This window comes from Emys orbicularis, chromosome 10, assembly GCF_028017835.1.
Source record: "Emys orbicularis isolate rEmyOrb1 chromosome 10, rEmyOrb1.hap1, whole genome shotgun sequence".
Lineage (NCBI taxonomy): Eukaryota > Metazoa > Chordata > Testudines > Emydidae > Emys > Emys orbicularis.
In genome coordinates this window covers 70,539,366-70,563,655 of record NC_088692.1, presented here as the reverse complement: position 1 = coordinate 70,563,655, position 24,290 = coordinate 70,539,366, and the positions used below count along the sequence as shown (strand labels likewise).

General features: G+C 40.9%; 1 protein-coding gene across 1 annotated transcript in view; it reads left to right on the top strand.

The window, feature by feature from the left end:
• The first annotated feature begins 3,960 nt into the window (after window positions 1-3,960).
• The window catches only part of CEP152 (centrosomal protein 152), a 47,936-nt gene continuing 27,606 nt past the window's right edge, over window positions 3,961-24,290 (top strand). Inside the window, exons 1-8 of the mRNA XM_065412367.1 lie at window positions 3,961-4,021; window positions 6,894-7,029; window positions 14,170-14,270; window positions 14,562-14,628; window positions 14,849-15,193; window positions 16,572-16,740; window positions 17,854-17,994; window positions 20,208-20,347. Of these exons, the coding sequence (XP_065268439.1) occupies window positions 6,940-7,029; window positions 14,170-14,270; window positions 14,562-14,628; window positions 14,849-15,193; window positions 16,572-16,740; window positions 17,854-17,994; window positions 20,208-20,347 (1,053 nt within the window). The 5' untranslated portion in view covers window positions 3,961-4,021; window positions 6,894-6,939. The remainder of the gene's footprint in view (window positions 4,022-6,893; window positions 7,030-14,169; window positions 14,271-14,561; window positions 14,629-14,848; window positions 15,194-16,571; window positions 16,741-17,853; window positions 17,995-20,207; window positions 20,348-24,290) is intronic.

Below are 24,290 nucleotides of genomic sequence, written 5' to 3'. Positions count from 1 at the left end.
TAGTTTATTGGTAGTTAAGGAGCAGTGTTTCAATGAGTAATAGGAGAGAGGAGGTGGAAGTGGAACTGAAGGCCCTTGTGGGGAGTTATCTAAGGGTTAGAGCTGGCCGAATAATGGATTTTTCAGTTTGCTGGAAATTCTGAAAAATCAAAACAAAGATTTGTTTTTGGGTAGAAAAAAACTACACAAATTCACAAATAGCTCTGGGTCAACCAAAACTGCATTTTTAGGGGAATAAATTATTTGTGGAAAATAATTAGTCCAGCTCTAGTAAGGGCATCCTTGCTTGGTTTTAAAGTAAGTGATGCCTTTTGGCACAATCAACTGCACCTACCCCTTGCCAAATTCAATTCCATTATCCTGTGGTAAGTGAGCTTCACTAAAAATAAGGAAATTCTGTGTCCTCCATTCAATATGAACATGTTATAGGATGTTACAGAGATATATCTTTGCTTCTTGAAAGAAGAAAGGCTCATATATAGGATAAAAGGTCTGGTAACTATGGGCATTGCCTTCCATTGAAGGGAAAATCTGATTATTTGACGAGCCATTTTTTAAGCAGTGAAATGATTTCCCCTGTTTTTTCATCAGTTTCTAGGCCTGAAAAAGCTATAATCTTTTGTCTCGTGTAATTAATAAAGTCATTAGAATATTAAGCTCACATACACACCTTGAAGCAAGGAGAAGCTTTGAAATGTCACTGTAGTTGATTGCCTTGATAACTGTCTGGCATGGTTCCTATTTTGTGCCTTCAGTACTGAAGACCTATGTTATTTCTGTTTGATCACAGCAAAGGTTCTAATCTGTGGATCAGAGCCCCAGAGAGAGTCATTGAAGAGTTCTGTACAGTTGCTGGCAAAGTGGTGTCAGGTTCTGGATTGATGCTCTGCACATTCTCCCTCTTAGCTAGAGCACCACCGTGCAGCTTACTCAATACGAGCGCATTAAGCCGAAGGGGGAGCAGAGAGAACCCTTTGGTTGTTTGTCTGTGAAAGAGAACTGCATGTAGTTGCTCTGCTTCCTCTTCAAAGTTGGAGGTGGGGAAGGGGAGAAGAGTGGAGCTTTTCCCCTCCCAGGAAGGAGGTAGAAAGTGAGTGTGTATAGAATTCCACTTCAGCCAGAATTAATTGAAAGCCTCCCAAGACTTGAAAAACAAAACATTTGGGGTTGTGGGGCCATGGGAGAAGAGTTGTCTGAATTTGATATTGAGAATGACTGTCCTAGGACTTTCATTTTTCCTTCATGGACAGATGTCCATGCAGAAAATATCTAGCATGTGGGTATGGTATTTATAGCTTGATGAGAAATAGACTTAAAACCTCCACCCTGAAATTGAAAATCCATACCCTTTAGGAAAATTTGGCTCAGAGCCCAAACTTTATGGCTTGGGCTTCTCTGGGGTGTCATTGAAGCAAAATTGTGAGAGGAAAAATGGGAAAAGAAGCTGGCTAAAATGTACATTGATGGAATAATCAAGTAATATCTCAGAATCTGTTGCTGTGGAAGGGAGAAAACGGAAGAATCCTGAAGACTACAGATACAACTCAGGTGCTGCTGTAACACATCCATATGCTGTTGACAACAGACATACCGGTACTTTCTAGATTAAATCACTAGAACTCCAGTTCGTCTTTTCCAAAAAACAGAGAGGCCTCTATCATTTGTGTATTAATAGGTCCCTGACCCTCTGTATGTGCCAGCTACTGCGTACAAAGTACATTATCCTGTGCACAGTGGCAGAATTCTAGAAAGTTTCCCTGAAAACCATGTTAGAGCCTCTGAGAAAATCTGTGGCATGAATTGGCAAGCATGCCTATGCAAGTCACTTCACCTTTCTGTGCCATGGGGATATTACTTTGCAACTGAAGTTGTAAGAATTGGTTAATGCATGTAAAGCTCTATCTGTGCTAAGTATTATTAAGATGTTACTAAGCCCCACGAGGAAGGACACAGATGTACTTCGGGAAACCCCACTGGAAATGCAGAGCATTTCAGGCCCTTTATCAAAGTGCATGCAGATTCCACTGAAATAACAGAAATTTGCTTGAACAAATTAAAATTTGTATTTGGATAATTTCAATAAATAAAATGTTATAACACACACACATGAATATCTGTGTGCTCTTACCTGCCTCAATATGTCTGTATCAGGACTTTGGAAGTTTATATGATTTAATGCTGATTTAAGCAGTGGAATTATACTGTTTATGGAAGGTGTCAATGCATGGTACAGTTACACATAGTCTTTTTCTTAGCAGATGAGCAAATGATCCATACTTGGGAAGACCCTCCGTAGTGTTAATTTTGTTATGCAAATTTATGGTACAGGCAGTACCTGTGGAGTTCTTTGAGCAGCAGGAGAGTTTGGCTTTTGCCAAGGGTTTCTGATCATAATCAATTCTTGAGGCAGAGTTGTTCTCTGAAACTCAAGCAATGATGTTGGGTTGAAAGTGCTGAAAAAGGGGATTGCCCTGAATGTTGTTTTACCACTTCAGACTAGTGTATGTGTGTTAATAAAATCAGCTACACTTAAAATATGCCCAGCAATTTGCACCATTTGGGGAGGCAAATGTGTCCCTCCCCCCTCCCCAAGATTTTTGTACTTGCTCAAAATTTTATATGGCACCAGGGAGCCATGGCTTGACCATTCTTAAGCAGTGGACCTGTGCTAATCAATATGACCACTGCTGGAGCAGCCCAGAGTGTCCTTTTAGCTGCAACATCATAGAAATTTGACCCAGCCACCCCACAAAACAGAGGAAATTTCCATGAGTGGGATTGTGACCTGGCCCATGGGATCAAAATACCACTCAGATTTGGCTAGGTGCCCTTCTGTCCAGATGGAGGGATAGTCTGGCCAAATGGTGGTGTGACTTGGCACATGGGGAGTGTGTTCTAATACAGCTGAATGCAGAGGACTCCCCTCAGAACTCAGCTCCTGGAACCACTGGCACATTCACTGTATGGATAAGGGAAAAGGGAGACTCTATGTCTAACGGAGACCGTGGGTCCCTGCGGAAGGAAGAAAGGGATGAGAAGGGACCAGGATGTGGTCTCTGCAGGGGAAGGACTGGAATTTGACCCCCACCCCCAAAGTATCTGAATTGGTGTCACTTATTTCCAGACTCGATATGTGTTGACTGATGTGCCCTCCATGGGGAAGCCAACTTGTAAGGCTCCAGCCAATGCTACCATTCAGAAAAGGGACAACATGGATGTCCCAATCAGCTAGTGATATCAATGAATGGGGAAATGTTACAATACAAGCATGTGATATGCAGCATTATTCATATACACCCTTGTCTCCCACAGAGATGTATTAAGAAATCAAGCAATAATCAATTTAATAGTCAACCACAAGCTGCACTCAAACAGCTAATCTTAAAATCAGTTTCAGAACTCTCATCACATGGCATCTATATGATGCCAGCACATTTCAGCCTAAGATGGTCATGGGCTCTTGCTGTGATGCAATTGCATGTTGCAGTGATGTCATGTCTTGTTGCCATGTCAGGGTGCCATCATGTTGCTATGGCACTGCCATGTTTTGTGGTGAGGCATCACATGTTGCTTTCATATCTGTACATGGTAGACCCCCTGGTGTGTGCATGTCCCACATCCCCTTACTGTTAGGGTCCCTCCCAGCTGTAGGCCTTGGATGCACAGTGGTGACAAAAAGGGGATAAAGGACTGGCCAGTAGCTGAGGTCCACTAGAACCCTACTGCCCCTACCAGCTATTGGCTAAGATCCCCAGCCAATCAGCGAGCGGCAGCGCTTCCCGCGGCCTCCCGCGCCTGCTTTCAAACTGCAAACACTGGGGTTTGCGGCGCAACTGAACATGAATGAGGAGGGACAAGTAAGTCCCGCCCCCAGAGCAGGGCACTCTAGGGCGGAGAACAGCAGCCTGGTCGCTGACTGGAGGATTCGGCTATCACTCAAAGTGGGTTAGGCTGTGTCACGCGGAAGGCCACCGGTGGGATTTGATGGAAGGCGAGTAACTGCATGGTCCTGCGGCCCCTGGTGAGTATCGGTGCGGGCTCCGCTCTGCTTCTCTCCTGGGGACCTACCGGGAGTGGGAGCCCCCCTGAGCGCGGGCCCTGCCTCTTCCCTGCCCCCATCGCTGGGCTCGGTACGGTCCCTAGTTGGTGGCCACAGCGAGCGGGGCCTCGCCCCTTCCGGGGGTCGCCTCCTACCGCCTTCCTCAGCGCTGGCGCTCCCATGGGAACACGGAGAGGGATGCGCGACCGGGCAGCAAACTCCGGCCACGGGCTTGTCTGCTGTAGCCTTCGGGTCCCATCGGTTCTGCTGCCGTGGGGGCGGGGCCTCCTGGCAGCGCCCCCCCCCCTCCCCCGAGTGCATCCGGCTGCGCTGGGGGTGGCACTGATCCTGCGAGTGACTCCCCCTCGCCCTGAGCCTGCCGGGCCCCGCTGAAGTCACAAGAGGGTGGAGAGGGCGAGCGCCCATCGCCACGCGCAGGATCCCCGGCCGCTGGAATCTAAAGATTCTTAAACCCTACTCGTGTGTAGGACCAACGGCTAATGAAATACAGTAGTGACCTTACAGCCAGTGTAGAGTCCCACTGACGGCTGCAGTGGATGTTTTCTCATTGCTGTGTAGTGAGATCTGCTCTGGCAGAAGCAAAAGGAATGCGCTCTACTTTAGTTGATTTAAAAAACTCAATTGTTCTTCAAATCAACTTCTGGGTATGATATCTTGAGTCTTTAAAAAAGAAGAAACTTGAAATCTGGCTCTGTTGTCACACTGGTTTATGAGCAGCTTTCTAGCAAGTTAGAACAACATCAAATTCCTCTGAACTTTGCATCAGGAAGCAATCCCAGCTGATCATCGTCAAAAGAGTGAACCTGATTATACACAAAGTACTCCGAAATTCACAAAATAAAGAAATTGAACAACAAAGCATTTTCCTGCTACCTTTCAGCTGTAGTCATCTTGGCTGTTATTTGTAACTATATAGTAGGTAAAGAAATTTTCAGTTAGAAATGTAGGCTAGGAATTTCAGAGGTCATCTATATGTCTCTGAAATTGAATTATGTGGTGGGTGCCACCCCTAGGTCTCTCGGAAAATCCCAGCTGTAATTTTCAAGCTGCTGGTTTTTCTCTTAACTAGTACTGCCAACCCTGAAGTAGCTTTAGAAAAGGGAGGCTTGCCAATGGACCTAGTACTATGTGTATGATGAGACGCTGTTATATTTGTGTTTATGATTCAGAGATGAGTGTGTGTGCACTCTGATTATGTGCACAGGACTTCAAAAAATACATGTATTTATGGTGAGTAGATGTTAGCAACTTATGCAGGATTTGAGCTTGGAATGACCATCACAAACTTCACTACCTTTAGTTCCATGTACAAGGTGCGCTTATTTGATCTTTTCTCGTCTAATATTTAAAAAAAGCATGTACGTATTAACATAAATAAAACATTTCTACCAAAACACCATTCTGCACACAATTCTCCATCTGCGGAGAGGGGAGAGAAGAATTGAACCACACATGACAGATGTTAGTCCTGTCATTTATTGTTAGAAGCTGCCCAGATGCTGTGATGTGGAAGGTATTAGAACCTAAATGTAATACAATAGGCTTTTAGAGAAAAATATTGTTACAAAGATCACTTTCCTGAAATCAAGCTAAACTAATGCATTGCTGTCTTCCTAATTCTGCAGACTGGTTCAGTGCCTTATTTACTGCTTATTGCTTACTGCTTTATTGCTTTTGTCAAGCTGCAGACTGACCAGATCTGAAGAAGAACTGTGTGTAGCTCAAAAGCTTGTCTCTTTCGCCAACAGAAGTTGGTTCAATAAAAGATACTGTATTACCTCACCCACTTTTTTTGCTCAATGTTACTGCTACCAGCAGGGTTCTGAATAGCTGCATTGAAAACTGACAAGAATTGGGTCAATTTCACTGCTGCTGCTTGGGAAAATTATCAGTAGCTGCAGATGCAGGTGCAAGAGCTATTTAGTAGAGATGATTTAAAAACAGAGGCTGAAGGGAGGAGTAGATGAGGACTGCTGCAACCAGTAAGCTCAAGTAACCTTATGCATATTTTGAAGGAGATTTTGGGATGGATGCTAGGAAATACTCAGAATAAGTATAAGTAGGCAAACACCCTTAAAGTAATTATGTACAAAACGTTATATTGTTGATTCCAATGGGATGTCATCTGCTTTCCTTAATTTGGGAATGACATGTTTACTAAACCTATTGTTTGGGGGTGGGAATAGCAACATGTACTACAACTATATCAAAAAAAGCAGAGGGAGGCTAGGTATAAAAGTGCTGTAAAAGCTGCTGTAGTAGTTCTGGTATTGCCACTTACAGTTGATCAGAAAAGATTTAAATCCTAAACAGCTAATTAAGGATGGTCAGAAGTCTTTAATTGACGGGACTTTTTTTGCTTCTATTATGGTTTGTATCAGTGCTCTGGTAGTGGCATACTTCCAGTATTTTTTACGTCAGTTACATTAACTATAAAACAAATGAAACCGCCCCGCCCCCTCCCCCGGGACTAGTAGAAGGTAGTATTTATCCACTTATACTGAGTGAATATGTACTAACTCCCTAGAGGCCAAATATTTTGACATACTTCTTATGACCATAAATTATTTTAAGTAACCTGTTCATTTGAATGTTCATGTAATGATTAAAGGTTAAACACTTTGACAGCTAAACATTTATTTAAATGTTTTAATTGCTAAAACACAGAATTCTTAGAAATTAAAAAGTCTTGCTAACACATTGAGACGCTACAGTGGAAGATCAAGGTAATCCACTGATAGTTGCAGTGTTTGTTTTGAAGTAAACATTGTGTTGTATGTCCACTTGATTTTTGTTGTTGCTCATATGTAACTTTTTCTTCCTCCTGTGATAGGTTTTAAACAAGTTGGACAACAAAAACTTTACCTTATTAGAAAACAATGTCACTTGACTTTGACAGTGGAGCTCTGCAAACTCAACATGAAGAAGAAGATGAATATGACCAGGAGGACTATGCAAGAGAGCAAGAGGTGAAAGCAAAGAAATGACATAAATCTGAAGGCTTGTTTAACTCTTTCCTTTTCATTTCTTTTATCCATAGTTATAATTATTTTGAAGGATTATAAATTTGAGTTTTTTAATTCCCAAGGCTCTCATGAGAGCACAGCATGCAATACTTCAGTACATTGTTTTTAAAAGAATTACACCAAATGTCAAGAAGAGATGAGATCCTACTTTTTGCGAGAACTGCACACCTTCAATACATGATGAGACAAAATTAAAGGCCTCCATCACCTGGGAACTGTGGTTATTTCTCAGCAACCTCTCCCCTGGTTAGGATTACTTACTTAGGAGGCTAAAGTTTTGGTAGGAGTGGGGGAATATTTTCTACTCTAGTCACCAGCTTGATGGTGTGACAAAAAATGTTTTAATATTTTAATTTTGGAGTTGAGGCGCTCCCTTGTCTGGCCATGCTGGATGCTTTCAGGGTGGCTAAAACCATATATATATATATATATATAAAACCAAAATCATCAGATTATTTAAATTTAAATACAGGGTTATATTTTAAAAAACAATTTAAAAAATAAATTTGAAATTGACAATCTAAGGTGTAAACTTATTATCTATTAAAATGATTTACATTAAATATAAAAAATATTAAGACGCAAATCTTTGCTGCCAGGTTTAAAAAAAAAAAAAAAAAAAAGTCAGATCTTGAACTGGTGGAAGGTTAGGACTCAGATTCCACAGAGAGGAGTACAGTATAAATGTCTAGATATCTCATTGCCCAAGTACACACAGCACAAACAAATAGCAACATAGCTTGCATAGAGTGTCTAGAGAATCAGGAAATATTCTCTGATCTCTGTGCAGGTTTCTTGCTGTGTCACCCACTCCCTTTTGGGGTCCACTATCTAAAGACATGATGGGCTCTTGTGATACCTTATGCGGTATTACAAGCACTCGTGTGTGTGGACACTAATATCGTTTTATAGTAAATGCCAAAGTTCTCTAGCACAGACTGCCCTTTACAGTTGCTACATTTCTGTAATAATACTACTTAATTGATGTCTGGTCCTTTGATCATTGCAACACTTTTCAGAAGAATTAGGAGTGTTAATTTCAGTATCCTAGCCAAACGTAAATGTAGGGAACTTACATTTTACTGTCTTAGTTATAAGTTACTTTCTATTTCTTTCTGGAAGTATCACCAGTTACTTTTTAAAATAAGGTTTAATGTTGTCAGGGGAGATAAGGTTATGGTGACATCACAATCTGCTTGAGTTTACTTTTGCGTCTCTTATGATCTCACTAGAAACAGCTGATGGGTTTTTAGTTCCTTTTATTTTATTTTATTTTTGGGGGGCTCTTGTTCTAGCTGAAGGCATGTTTCTTGACTTCCCAAGGTCAGTTGTTTTAGGAGAATTGTGAACTGTGCCATTTAAAGATTGGTGTGTGTGTATTTGGGTTATGAGAAGAGAATTTATGGCAGCAGTTCTTATAGTTGTGTAGCAGCTGAACTATTCTTAAAGTTCATCTTTATCCTTTTTAATGAAAAGGGGCAGCAGCGTCTGCGAGTGTTGGTCACACTTGTTTTACGGTGTGGGGGAACTTCTTGCACCTGCAGACATTGAGGCAGTATTTGTCCCATGGTGAAGTGTTCTATCCTTTATGTAAATGTTGATAAAGAATAGACTTGGAAACAATTAATGACCTCTTGATACCCAACAATTATTTTGCTTCTCTTTGTAGCAGTAGCTTCTGTGCCACTCTCCTTGGATAAGGATAGTGATAGTTCTTCTAGTGAGAGATGCTGTGTTCTTGAACTGAGAAAAGACATTCTGAGATCAACAAAGCAATTAATGTTCCATATACTTCAGTGAGGGGTGATCTTTTTTTTAAGAGGTCTCTATTGTGATGTAAGCTCTCTTGATGTATACTATTGCTAAGGTGTATTATCTGAAAGAACTCCTTGTGTGTCATTCTTTTTGTGTCAGCTTATGTTTGCTTCCACTGAATCTTAATTTTTATTACTACTTGCTGCTTCTGCCTCAGAACTGCAGGGATCTATGTGGCAAGAGGGTGCTTTGGTGCCAGAGGATTGAAGGCAGAGGTCAGAGTATTTGTAGTGTCTCACTACAAGTTTTATTACTTGGCCACTTTGTTGAGTGGAGCTTTCTTTAATGATCTTGAATTTCACTGTACCCATGAGCTTTTGGATGTTGACTATGATGGTTACTGCTTCTTTCCTGGAACTGGGGACAGTTATGAACTTTACCTGTGTGATATGGTGATCTTTCTAGGACTGGAAGCACCTATTGGATTGGAACTGTTTATAAGGTCAGATTTGTGGTGTGAATGGCTGTGTGTAAGCTGGAAATCGCCTGTGAGAGAGAGCTGGTTTGGGGCCATCATATTAGAGGTGTTAGCAGTGAGATGTTGCAGATCTCCTTGACTGAGTCTTGTGAACTTTAGTACCATGTTAGACAGCATCTCAGTCAGCTCTTTGAAGAAACCTCTTCTGGTTAAAGACTTAGATGTTCGCAGGATACCCATGTTGGTCTTATCTCCAGAACTGCAGATGTAACTAGGCACATTTGAAAGACTTTGATTAGACTCTTGTATCTGAGGCCAGTTTGGAATAGAATGGCTACTTATTCAATTTTAGTACGCTAGAATCTGTGATTTACTCATTTAGCCTGAGGAAATGAGGGGAGCTACCACTGGGCCCATAGTGTTAGGCAACCAGATTCTGGTAAATCATATCTGGTTAGGGTGCTCACAGGTGATGAAATCATAAATGTGATGTGGTCTTGCATTGGTTAAGAGGAACTTAAGTTCTGGAGTTGACCTTATCTATGTTCATATTCATGTGCAGTTGGTCTAGATTGGCTGTAGTATCTAATGAGACTGTGTGCTTGCACTTCTTGTGGATGTTTCTTCTAGATAAAACTTGCATTGGGAAGGAGCAGGATTGGGTTGAAGGTGATATTTGGGGTGGGGGGGTGTTGTTTTTTGGTTGTGGTAATCTATCAATACTGTTGTTACTTAGGGTGTGGCAGGTGTGTGGGATTCTCCAGGATACTGCATTGGTGTTGTGATGTGGGAAGGGGCAGAGTTGGCAAAGCCTTCCTCATGAAACAGAAGAGCTGATGATAGATGACCTTTTCCTTGTATTGAAGCTATTTAGGGCTGTTTTCTCCTTGTGTTTGGTGTTTACCTGAGAGCTTTCTGCTGCTGTAGATATTGACAGGGAAGGGTGATTGTGGTGATGTAGCCTCTGATCTAGACTGTTGAAATGTCTTTGTTGGTGTGAGGTCACACTAACCCAAAAGTTTCTTCCAGCACTTGCTGGTGAGCAGCTCCTTTACTGGAGTTGGGAGAAGAGGCTGTTGGAGCAATGGGACCCAGTCTTTTATAGGCCTGAAAAGATAAGCACAGTTTATTGGTTCCTTTCTGTTTTAACTCTAGATGCTCCAGAATTCTTTCCTTCATCTCCCACTAGGTGTTAGGTATTTCTTACGATGCTTTGACATCAGTTTAATCTAGCTATTTAATGCCATAGCATTTGTTTTATAAGCCCAGTTCTCTTTCCTTGTGCATTAGAGAACATGTCAACAAGAAAACTTGTAAATACCAGACAAAAGTAATTGCCCATGTCATTATTTCTCAGACGTAGTTATAAGTGAGGGTCTTCCCATCCCCCTGGATGGCTTTGCTTATTCTAGGTTTGGGCAAACAGGACTTTTTAAAGGTAATTAGCATTATTTTCTGTGACTTTATTGCATGTGGAATGTGATTTTCTTCTACTTTAGGTGTTAACTGAATATGGTGGTCCTTTCCCTCTTTATCAAAAAAAAGTGGGGTGTGGGGGGCAAGGAGACACAAAGACATGGCACTTCTCATAACTAGGCATAAATCATGTCCTGACACCTGTTTTTAACAAGTTTTGTGAAGTAAGCTTAAAAAACCAATACTTCTAGCAAAAAATGTACCTCCCTGCCCTGCTAAGATTATTTACTGCCCTGAGTATCTTGTTAAGTCACATGCTCTGTCTAACACGTGGTAGGTAAAATGGAAAAAGGCAGCTGCTTTCTTTTTCTTGGGGATATGCCTGTCAGTGCAGCAAGCAAGGGGTAGACTCTCAAAACTTTGGGCAGTCATTTTTGTCACGAAGAGTCCCAGTCTGTATTAGAACCAGGCTCACAGGGAGACAAACAACCTTTCTATTTTTACCTGCTTTTTTTTTTAATCTATAAAGTCCTCTTTATCTTTGAGTGATTTTTGTCTTGAGACAGGTCAGTTATTAACATCAAATTACTGCTCTTGCTGCTCCCACTGCCATGCTATACTACCTCAGCCTACTTGGAGTCCCATGACTTTCTAATTTATAAGAGTTACCAGAGATCCTCATTGTACTAACTCTTGATGGGTGCTCAGCTTTCTGCTGCAGGCTATCAGTATACTAGATCATACGCTCACTGCACTTCAATTCCTTCTGCTGGACTTAAGGCCCGGCCCCAAGGTGAGGCCAGTAAAATTGCTGAGGTAGTAGTACTTCCCGGTTGTAGTTAAGGAAAAGGAAAGTCTTGCTACTTTGAATTCTGCTGCTTTCCATTTCTGATCTCCTGCTGGAAACAATAAAGCTAGAGAAATATCTGAAGTCCAGCAAGGTTTTGAAGAGAAGTAAAAGTTTGTCCTTTCAATATGAATACAGCAGAAGGCATCTCTTCTCTCTTCCTTTTCTTTGGTATTTTGCTAGAGGCTTCAGAGTTATTACTTATAATTTTACATTGTATTGTCTTAGGTTGAAAGACTAAAAGGTGCTTGATTCACATAACTAGTCCATAGCATTGTTGAATGTCTGGAAACAAACAAAGGTTTAAGAGATGAGGTGGTGGTATTTAGAAAGATATTTTCCCTCACTTCCAGCCTTCCTCTTTATATGTGTCAAGTCTTAGGAAGCAGCTGAGTATGTTAATGGTTTCTTAAAACAGAGATTTAGCAATTTGGGAGAGTTTGATCTGAAAGGTTTTTGTTGGGGTTTTTTTTTGGGGGGGGGTTACACTAATTTTCTTTTCTCATGGTAATAACTGCTACTCTGAGATAGTTTCTTTTTTTTTTGTACTTCATGTATAGCAGCTGATGTTTCTGCTCTAATTAACAAGTATGTGTAGACTGCTAGTTTAGAGAAGAACAAAGTTTGGGTGCAGGCACTAGATACAATAACTGATTATATGTTATGTAGCTTTCTAGTATCCTTTTGAGAAAAAGAAAATGTACTGCCCAGATCTACCAATTGAGGGTCAATATATGGCTATATACAGAAACCTTTCTGAAGGTTTGGAAGAACAGGTACATTCTATACAGGATTCCTTATTCCAAGTAAGTACAGAAGATTATTTTATTTTTTAGAATTAATTTATGTGGGCAAAGGGAATGACTAAATATGGGAAAGTCAGGGTAGACTGCTTTGGGAAAGATAACATGACAGTGAATATTTAAAATGTGTTTTGGTGCCTTTCTCCTAAAAACTTTGAGGTGATTTAGCTTGTTGAAGCTTAGCTAAATAACATGCCAAGGGAGATCTCATGATTTTTCTAAAGAGATTTTTAGAGGAGTGCCGTCTTTTTATACTTGATTATTTCAATCATTGCATTGACTGCAGCAGTATAAACAACTCCTTCCTCAGGGGAGAGTTGAGAGGCTTAGTTAATGTTTGTACAGCACTTTGGAAGTGTAAAACACAATATAAGTACTATTCTAAATTTGTAGCTGACAGTAATTCTTGGTTTGACTGGTGTGTATTTACATATAGAATAAATTATAATGTCCCCATGCCCTAATCTAAACAGTCAACTTTCTTAATTAAATAGCCTTGACTTGTGAATAAACAGCATGTATGGCATACTCTGACTGCTACACCTACCAGCTGTAGTCTGGGGAGCAATAACTGCCTTTGACAAGCAACTGCAACTCTTGGGCCCACATAGGCGATGCTCTTCTAAACTGAATGCACAGGAATGACCCTTTTTGACTCTCATAAGAGATGTCTTGCCCAGAAATAAGGACAAATCTCTTTCCTAAAGTTCACCTTATGCGCCAGTATGTACAATTTATACACAAGGTATTTTTTCAGATATGTTGTATACCTAGCCTGCCACTGTTCTATCAGCAGTCTTCATCTGGTGGAGTGGATAGTATACTTGACCTTCAAGATTAGTTATTGCCAGTAAAATCACTGGCCAATATTTTGAAGGACATTTTTGATGCTGTACTAGTTTCCTCCCTGGGAGACTTGTTGATGTATTCAGATATCTCTAGCTGATGGTTTCTCACCATCAGTCAGCTCACCTTGAAATCTGTCTTGTGAAATAGAGGCTTTGAGGCTGAGTGTACTCTGGTAAACTGCGTATTAGGTGGGGAAAGTGAGACGTTTACATGTTACAATTTTGATTTCATTGTATATTCTCAATATACAGTAACTGAGAACATTAATCATCGCCACTTCTATTCTCCTTCTGGGCTGCCACTAGGGCAAGGGCAACACAGCTTTTTCTTTCCTGGATTTGAGCTTGTTGGATTTTCTCAGTTAGTGCCTGATTGCCCTGCCCCCTGTTCTGCTTGAACATCTTTGATTACTGCAGCACTCTGATCTGCTGTATATACTAGCATTGGGTGGAACACTCTGTAATCAGCGCTCCACTCTGTATGCTTCATAGCTGCAAGTGAAGGACTGCTAAATCCTCCCCCTATTATCCGCTAACTAATCCTGCTGAGGTAAGCACCCAAGGAGTGCACCTTAGCATGGGGGGGAGAGGTTCCAGCAAGTTAGCCCTCCAAAAAGAGGCTCTGTTCTCTGACGCTTGATCCAATGATTCTTCAGCACAAGTCACTTCCTGCAAGTACCTGCCAGAGAAATCACTAGGGTAGTAACTCCACCAACAAATAAGCATCCTTAACCTAACTGTGTCCCTGAGTTGCCATGGTAGCCCTGTTGTAACTGAGTGGCATCTTCTCAATGGAGGGAAAATTGGGTTTCACGTGAATTTGGTATTTCCTCAGTCTCTAACATGTGTATGACTTTTTTAGTTGAAGCATATGTTTTCAAAAGAGCATGAGTAAATTGTACTGTATTAATGTGTGTATTATTTGTCTGATTTCAGTTGCAACAACTATTAACAGACCTTCCCCATGACATGCTGGATGATAGTGGAGACCAGCTCTCTAATTACTCTGATTGTAGCATACATGAGGATGCAGAGCAGTAAGAAAGTTAATTTTTCTTGGTAGTCATTTTGCATGCTTTAAAAAAGAGTGTGGTGAAGCTGAAGCTCCATCTATGGGCAGATGGTGTACAAACAACTTTCTTAACTTTTTTTTACGAATAATGGGAATATACCACAACTTTAATGAGGCCTTAGGTTCCACAATAAATGGAGTAGATGCTAAATAGTTTAATCTAGTTCTCTTTCTGAGAACATGGACATAACTACCCCTCCTCTCCCCCAGTATGGTTACTAATGTTTCATGATATATTTTCTTTCTCTCTATATAGAGGACATGAATCCTGGGAGCATGAGGCCAGGTGGAATGATCATCTGCTGATAACTAATCCCCAAAGTGTAAGTCCCCGACAAAATTGTGACCCAATAATAGGGTCTTCTCATTCAGAATAGCTTGGTTTTGATCTAGTAATTTATAGTGTACAGTATTTTATATGATCCTTTACAAACCAAATAGTAATGCACGTTGCCTATCCTGACAAGCTTGTAATCGAAGAGGAAAAAACATGAGATAACAGTTCAGGTAAGGAAGAATATCAAATCTCTAATCTGTTCATAGGGCTATGAACAGGGACAGAATTTGTATCCCGAACAGTTCCTGTATGACCAAGGAAATAATCATGGTGAAACACATGCCAGTAATTGGACTGACCAGCTCAATGCGGACAAGGAAAGATGCATTTACGAAATTAAAGAGGACTACTCTGATAGACAGAGTGAAGAGGATCCTGATGATGTGTATCTCGGCAGAGATGGGTATAAAGCACCAAGTCATTGCCAACAGAACAATGTATATCATCTCCCAGAAAATTTTAGACCATACACAAATGGCCATACACAGGAATTAAATAACCAACAAAACAAAACAGTAAAGTTTCCAGATGCTCCAAAGGAACATCTGAAGGTATTTAAAATATTGATGTATTTCTTTATCTTGTTTGTAAGTATTTTAATGATTTAAGTGTTGATGCTAGAGTATTATTTTAGCTGCTTTCAGTTTAGAAGATCTAGATTTAGTGCGAAGTATTACGTTTAGAGAAAAAAAATCAAATGCGCAGATACAAAATGGGGAATAACTGGGGAATACTGCTTAAAAGAATCTGGGAGTTATAGTGGATCACAAATTGAAGATGAGCCAATAACGTGATGCAGTTGTGAAAAAGGCTAATATTCTGGGGTATTAACAGAAGAGTTGTATCTAAAACATGGGAGGTAATTGTTCTGCTCTACTCTGCACTGGTGATGCCTCTGCTGGAGTACTGTGTCCAATTCTGGCTAGCATACTTTGGAAAAGGTGTGGATAAATTGGAGAGAGTCCAGAGGAGAGCAACAAAAATGGTAAAAGGATTAGAAAACCTGACCTATGAAGAAAGGTTAAAAAAACTGGGCGTGTTTAGTCTTGAGAAAAGAAGACTGAGTGGGGGGGCGTGAGGTATACAGTGTAGTTGTAGCCGTGTCAGTCCCAGGATATTAGAGAGACAAGGTAGGTGAGGTAATATCTTTTATTGGACCAGCTTCTGTTGGTGAGAGAGAGGTCTTCAAATATGTTAAGGGCTGTTATAAAGAGGACAGTGATCAATTGTTCTCCATGTCCACTGAAGATAGGACAAGATATAATGGACTTAATCTGTAGCAAGGGAGATTTAGGCTAAATATGGGGGGAAACTTTCTAACTATAAGGACAGTTAACCTCCCTTGGTGTAACCTATTCCATTACTTATTGAATCTCCATCATTGGAGGTTTTTAAAAGCAGATTAAACAAATGTGTGTTGGGTGGTCTAGATATACTTAATTCTGCCTGAGTGCAATGGGATGGACTCGATGGTTTCTCGAGGTCCCTTCCAGTCCTACATTTCTTTGATTCTGTCTCCAGTTGTTACAACATGATATGCTTCTGCAATCAATTTATCATATTAAAGTAACTCAGAGTTAATTAGTTGAACTTTCAAGCATAAAAATGTAGTATTTGGTTTTATTTATAGAATCAGCACAAAGCGGTACTAGATGTGCTGATTTCCTATTGACTGTGTAAACTTTGCCAATAAGACCCTATTCAACAAAGCACTAAAGCATGTGTGTAGTCCTGATTTCAGTGGCACAACAGAGACATAGCTAAGTGTTTTGCTGGATTGGAGTCTAAATAATGAGCCTCTGCAACTCCTTTTTTTTTTTTTTTTTTTAATATCAAACCTTGTAAATCCAAAAGGGGAAATACTTTTGTGTGCAAGATGAGGGTAACTTTAATTCAGTTGTCCTTACTTTTAATCTGTTGTCACAACAGCAATTTGGTGCATCTGAAGTTGCTAACAGCCAAACTGTGGAATCTTACAAAGTGACATATAAACCATATCAAAATGCCATTCAGCAAAAAGTCCCAATAACCCAAGATGCAACAAGAAGAAATGAAGTGCTTGAAGAGATGCAACGAGAGTTTTTGGGTACTGAGGAGAGTAAGTGTTATCCACTTCAAGCTTTGATAAGTATCCTGGGGTGAAATCCTGGTACCACTGAAGACTTCAGTGGAGCCAGGATTTTATCCTAGGCTTTGTTAAACAAGAGCACAAAGGAAAAATACAGCAATACCTTAGATATATGCTAACCTTTACTCTAAGTTTTTATTGAGGGATAGCTCATTGAGGTGGTACTAGTTTCTTCCTATTACAATGAAAATAAGAATAGACCGTTTCTTTTGATCAGTATATTCAGTTTTAAATGCTTCATAATATTCACTGTAGGCCAGTAGGATTTTGCCTGAGTAAAGGCTGAATTCTTTTATTCTGCTGATGGCTCTTGTACCATTGATTGCATTGGGAGGAGCTAAAGCCTGATCTATACTTGAAACGTAGGTTGACATCATGCTCAAGGATGTGAAAAATCCACACCCCTGAGTACTGTAGCTATGCTGACCTAACCCCCAGTGCAGACACAGGTAGGTCAACGGAAGAATGCTTCAGTCTACCTAGCTACTGTTGCTGGGGAAGGTGGTGTTCCCACAGTGATGGAAAAACCCCTTCCATCATTGTAGTCTGTGTCTACACTACCGGGTTACAGTACTGTAGCTATGCAGCTGTAGCACTCACAGTGTAGATGTGGTCTAATGGCACTCAGCACCTGTTCAGAGTCACTCTGCTGCTTACAAGACTGGGCCTTGAACGGTTCACCTTTTTGTCCAATAAATGTTTATAACGTCAAATCTGTAGGCTTAGTGGAGAAATGTCAAAAGTCTCTAGATGACTAGGAATGGAACTCTGAATTTACAGTAAGTACACTAATGTTAATGCTCTCATAGTTGTGTGGAGTTTTAGCTAACATTGTAATTCAGGCCTAATGGTGGGACCGTGAGCGGGTGCACTTTATTTAGTAAGCAAGTTGTATAATTATTCTCTGTTTTGGAGTTATATATTGTGCACCAACAATGAATTTGACACTTTTCAGAAGATAGATGGTTCCTGCCCCAAAGACCTTATAATCTATTTTAGACTAATTAATTGTACTGTAAGAATGTTATGCACTCTTCAAAAGCTAGCTTGTTTGAAAGTTAGTTATATTTTAAACTTCAACAGATTCTGCGGACAATATGCAGATTCTTCAACTTCAGGTTCTTAATAAAGCAAGAGAGAGACAACTGGAAGAACTTACTGAAAAGATGGAAAAGAGTGCACAGCAGATTAGGTATCTAAATCATCAGCTTGCAATGGTCAAAGGTAAAACAAAAGTTTATATGGACCTTTAGTTTCTAGAATTTACTGAGATCTAACGACTTTTAATGTTTCAGAGGGGTAGCTGTGTTAGTCTGTATCAGCAAAAACGAGTCATCCTTATGGCAGCTTAGAGACTAACAAATTTATTTGGGCATAAGCTTTCATGGGCTATAACCCACTTCATCGGATGCATGGAGTGAAAAATACAGTAGGTAGGTATAAATGTACAGCACATGAAAAGATGGGAGTTGCCTTACCAAGTGAGGGGTCAGTGCTAATGAGGCCAATTCAATCAGGGTGGCCCATTCCCAACAGTTGACAAGAAAGGGTGAATATCAACAGAGGGAAAATTGCTCTTTGCAGTGACCCAGCCACTCCCAGTCTTTATTAACTTTAACTTTTATTGTGCTCATCAATTTTCTGTTTAACACACCCCAACAAACATTGATTGTACTTGCAAACTTGATTTGGCTTCAGAGTCTGAGCATGATTCCCGCCTCCCACCCCACCCCACGGCCTGTGCACCTTTTGTAGTCATTTACACAATGGGGGTGTAAAAATACTATCAGCAGTTCAAACAACTGAAGAATTCTATTTTGCTGGCATTTTAAACCTCCTGTGCACTCACTCAAATGAGGTGCAACACTGCGGAGACTTAGCCCCCTTGTGTACAGCTGAAGGCTTACAGTTACACTGAAACTTTTTTCACTCTTTATAGTACTTTTTAAAATAATATAGGAACGGCTTCATTAGATCAGAGCAGTGATCTCCGACAGTGGCCAATACCAGCTATTTCAGAGGAAAGTGCAAGAAACCTGATAAATGGATAACTAAAGAAAAAGAGAAATTCAGTAAACAAGAGCCAAATTCAATCTTGAGAAAGTACAGAAGTATTTTATCATCTGTTTGACACACATTACCCACCATGTCTAATCTCTGTGATTATTAAATAAATTACACTACACTAATCTGGATCCCAATTCTAAAATATTGGTTTATTATTGATCTACTTAAATAGCCCCCGTCATTTTAATAATGGTAGAGCGAGGAGGCTAGAAGGGGTATGTGTAGAAAGGAAGAGAGAGTCATCCCTCTTTCCTACTAAATTGCTGCTTTTGTAGTACCTTTACTTTCAGCTGGATAGTAACCAAGTGCTTCCTCTAGATCTGTTAGTACACCCGCTGGTTCCAGAGAAGTCTGTTTTTAATCGGGTGCAGTGAGCAATGGTTGCTGAACTACTTGTGCCCATTATTATCATATTAAAGTCTTGAGTCAGGAAAGTGTTCTGTTCAGGACCATTTTTAACTTTAAGTGCTTTCCCAAATTGAGGCCTAACTCAATACCTCTTTGGGTTTTTTTTTTTTTTAAACTTTTAAAAACTGTTTTGTATTTATAGCCCTAGAGTGAAATTCTTTAAACTTCATGGTGATACCTAATGTGAGCATCCTGGCAAGAATAGATGCAGTATTACTCAAAGGCTTCCATCAGGATCTGGAGCGGCACTGTGCTAGACCCTGTAGAAGCATACAGGACAATGTGGTCCCTGCCCCAGAGAGTCCAAACAGTCTAAAAATAAAAAATTGGACGAAGGGTAGGAGATAGACACAACCGAGACAGTGTTCAGTGATGATGGGTACACACTTTGTTGTCTTAATCTCTTTGTGTGGGGGCAGGAGTGAGGAAAGGGGGAATTGTAGCAAGGGGGAGAGGGAAGGAAAGAAGAGAGGAGTTTGGAGTGGGTAGGGAGGGGAAAAGGGTGGGAAGAAAGTTGGGCAAAAAAAGCAAGCAGCAGACAGAAAATAATGGCCAAAGTTCAAACAGTAACCAGTCTGCTGACATCCTTGGTTGTTTCTAGGCAAGTCCCTGTCTTTTCATCTTCTAGGTGGTCCTATTTTGTTTCCTCCATCCCGTCCCCTGCCGCATGCGATGGTTCTGGTTGCTTGTACAAGTAGAGTGGTGTTTCTTTATACTAGGATGTTGAGGGTGCAGGGGGTCCTGGCTGGGCCTCTCCCTGCCCCTCTGCTGGTCTGGTTGTTGCTGGCTGCACTCTTGGAGAGTCAGCTCTGCTTCCTCCAACCCATTAGGTTGAGGGAGGAGGCCCACTAAGGTGTTATACTCCCAGACCCAGGTGCCAAATGAAAATTCCTCCAGAAAGGCTTGTTGCAGAACTCCTCTCATAGCTCCCACGATGCTTAAATATGTATTTCTTTTGTAAGATGAAAAGGATGGCTTGGCCCTCAGCCTCCAGGAATCCCAAAAACTGTATCAAAATGGAAAAGAACGGGAGATACATCTTGAAGGTCAAATTAAAGCACTTGAAACCCAAATTCAAACCCTTACTGCCAACGAGGAGCAGGTACTGTAACTATTATCTGTAACTGTGGGAAATTTCGGTAGTTGTACTTACGATGCAAAAGTGAATCTTAAGTTTAACAAAGATTAATATACTCTTATGGACATGCTAATGACTAATAATAGTATCTGACTAATGAGTTGGAACTTCTTGTGTAAAAATTATGGATTATAATGTGTAATCTATTATCCAGACTGGAATTAGCAAAATTTCCCCAGTCTTCTCGACCCTAGTAAGAAAGGTAAATATGACCTCACTAATTTACATAATTAGTTATTCCATAGTTTTGTAATTGCAATCTGGAAGTATAAAATCCATAGTTTCTCAGATGTCTTGGTTCTTCTGGTGATACATCATTTACTTTGAATATCAGAAGTCCTACTATTTGCTAACCCTGGCTTTTTTATTATTATTATGTATTTATTTATTTATTTATTAAAGTGTTGCAGTGGCTAAGATGGAGTGTTACTCTTTCACTGCTGCATGTTCAAGATGAAGCTTCTATAATGAAAAGAATATTGTTTAATATCTTGTTTTCAGATCACCAATATTCTTAGTCTTAAATGAGTCACATTAGCTGATGGGAGTCAGACCTCACTGAAAAAACTATTTTGATTTATCAGAACCTTTTAAAAAGATGTCAATAGCATCTCTTATAAGGATTCATTTGAGCACTTTGTTTGTTTTTTGTGTTTTTTCCCCTCTGGCATACCTCTCTGGATGCTTTACAAGGCCTTCTCTGTTACCTCTCTGTCTCCATGAATCAAAACAGGATGTTTTTACTTTCCCAAAGATAAATACATTGGAAATTCTGAATTTTGTACTGGTTGTGATGCACTTGGATATCATTAACCAGATTGTAATGGTCTTTAAGTGCCTCACAGCTATTGAAGTGGGAGGAACATTGCTGTGATTTGGGTCATAAAACAGTTTACAGATAATCCAATGAGATTTATTTTATTTTTTGTGTCGCATATGTCTACTACCTGATAGAACATATGCAGACCCTGAGGATTTCGCAACTCCTCAATGTCAAAAGTGACTAAAGAATGGTTTTAGGAAGTATAGCAACTTTCTTACATATCATATGATGCTGGTCTCCTTTTCCTCCACTTATTTCATGTCATCCAATCCAGGAACAAGAGTGTAACAATCTACTCATAGCCCATAGTCATTTATTTTAGTTCAGTTTTGGTGGATGGTGGGTAGAAGCAACTTAAGTGGAATGTAGCCCAAACTTTCTAAAAGGACAGGAGTTTTCCCTGATGCTCCTATCCCTTAAGAAAGTGAACTGTTCAGATACTTCTAGACCAAATAAGTCATTGACAAGTCACTTGAAAGCTTGAAGTTGGCTTCCAATGTACTCCTTTGCGGTGGAGGGATTTGCTTAAACATAAGCGGTCACATCCTACACAAGGCAAAACTGATTGGCTAAATGGATACGTCATCACTGTACCATGCAGAGCCTGGCTAAGGGATGGCGCTAAGGTGGCTTGCACCCCAACTCCTCCCTAATACTAAGGCTGCTGGGCCGTTTGATACCACAATACGGTTATCTTCCCCCAGCCTTCCGGCAACCAGGAAATAAACAGGGCACAGGACTTTCCTGGTCATGTCCCTTTCTGCTGTCGGAAAGTCCCCTTCTTCCCAGAGCACAATCAAGAATGCCCCCTTCGTTGAGGGCTCTTGTGTAGGGATACAGAAGGCATTGGAGGTATTCCTTTGGAGGGCTCTTATAGTGGCATTGCTGCCCTATTGTTCTGACATACTTGGTGCAAAGGGCAGGATGACTGTGAATCAGGCCCTGTGAGTCTGGAATGTGACTTCACGAAGTCAATGGGAGTTATGCTTGTGTAAGGATTGCAGAAGCAATGGTGGTAGTTTATAAAATGTTTGGTTTAGGGTTGTGTCTCACTTGTCTAGTGTACTTTGACTCATATACAGATAACAAAATATATGCATTTGGGACAACCTAGGAGAATTTTAAAGTTTCTTCATAAAATTCCTCACCTGCTAAACTCTTTATCAAAAAGAGATATAAGCATAATATGCAAACAATATTTAAGAAATGGAGATCTTTCTAACAGCCAGAGTACCCCAACAACTGATATTAGAACACACCCAAGGAGACAAACTTGCGCTCCAACCTGATGTTGGTTCCTGCTAACTCATCCTGTTAGGGATGGATCCTACAATATTGCATTTTTAGTAACAAACATACACTTCTGGTTGGAAATGGAGTTGGCAAGAGCTGTTTATAATGCACACTTGTGTGTGTGCACACATAGGATTTCCAGTGGGGCTGATCTCCTCTTAGAAGAAGATGCAGTCCCAGCTGACTCAGGAGAATCGTATTTACTTTGACTTGTGTTGTAAGATACATCAGTGACTTTAACTTCTTGTGATTACATTCTCAGATGTGTGTGTGCACGCGCCTCTATGGGGGCTCTTCTGCAGTGTTTGCAACTTACCTTCCCCTTGCAAAGTCTCTAGGGATCTTTAAAGTATCTGGGACTCTGTACAAGTCCTGCTGACAAAGGCTGATGTGCTGGAACCTTGATTGTATCCTATTAACTAAATGGCATTATGTTTTAGCACTGGCTTCTTTTAAATTATACAATGCGGAGTTCCGTCAGAGCACACATTCTGTTAGAGTACTTGTTTCCCAACATTAAAGGTGGGTGTAATTTACCACTTCCCCCAATTCTAACCAATAATGAAGAAGACAGGTCACTGAAACAGAGCAATCTGGATCTCTTGTTAAGATGGGCCAAGCAAACAATATGCATTTTAATACAGCTAAATGTAACTGTATAGATGTAGGAAAAATAAATGTAGGCCATACTTACAGGATGGGGGATTCTATCCTGGGAAACAGTGACTCTGAAAAAAGATTTGGGAGTCATGGTGGATAATCTGCTGAACATGAACTCCAAGTGTGATGCTGTGGCCAAAAGGGCTAATGCAATCCTCTGATGCATAACAGGGGACTCTCAGGTAGGAGTAGAGAGTTAATTTTACCTCTGTGTTTGGCACTGGCGCAACTGCTGCTGGAATATTGTGTCCAGTTCTGGTGTCCACAGTTCAAGAAGGATGTTGATCAATTGGAGAGGGTTCAGAGAAGAGCCACAAGAATGATTAAAGGATTAGAAAACATGCCTTATAGTGATAGACTCAAGGAGTTCGCTCTATTTAGGCCTTGGCTACACTTGAGAGTTACAGTGCAATAAAGCCGCCCCCAGCGGTGTAACTCACTCCCTGTCCACACTGGCAAGGCATTTGCAGCGCTGTATCTCCGTGGCTACAGCGCTGCAGGTACTCCACCTCCCTGAGAGGAATAACAGCTGCTGAGGAGTGGCTGAGACGCTGGTGCTCCAGTGTAAACGGGGAGTAACCTTATTACGCAGTGATTGACCTCCGGAAACTCCCCATAATCCTTTTAAGTGAAGCTTCCTCTCCTTGTTTTGTTGTGATGCCTCTCTTTGTTTTGTTGTGAACTCGGACGCTCCGGGAGCTGCTTATCAAAAAACCAAACACTGTTTGCTACTGTTTGCTGTGAATGAGTAGAGGCAGGCAGGGGGGCTCCCTTTGGAACGCCCACAGCTAATGTTTGCTTGAAGAGAGAGGCGGTGCACAGGGGGGTGGAGGAGGGAGGGGGTCCGTTTAGGCGAGTGGCTGCTTATCTGGTCTGTGAGGAAAAAACCAAACAGCTGCTGTTTGCTTTCAGTGAGTGAGAGGGGGTGGAGGAGGGAGAGGGGTCGGAACTTGCAAGGCAGGGTGTGTGTCCGCACTCCAAAAACCCACTCTCTCTCTCCCCACGCTCCCTGTCACACTCCACCCCACCCCCCCCTTTTGAAAAGCACGTTGCAGACACTTGAACGCTGGGATAGCTGCCCATAATGCACCGCTCCCAATGCCGCTGCAAATGCTGCAAATGTGGCCACGA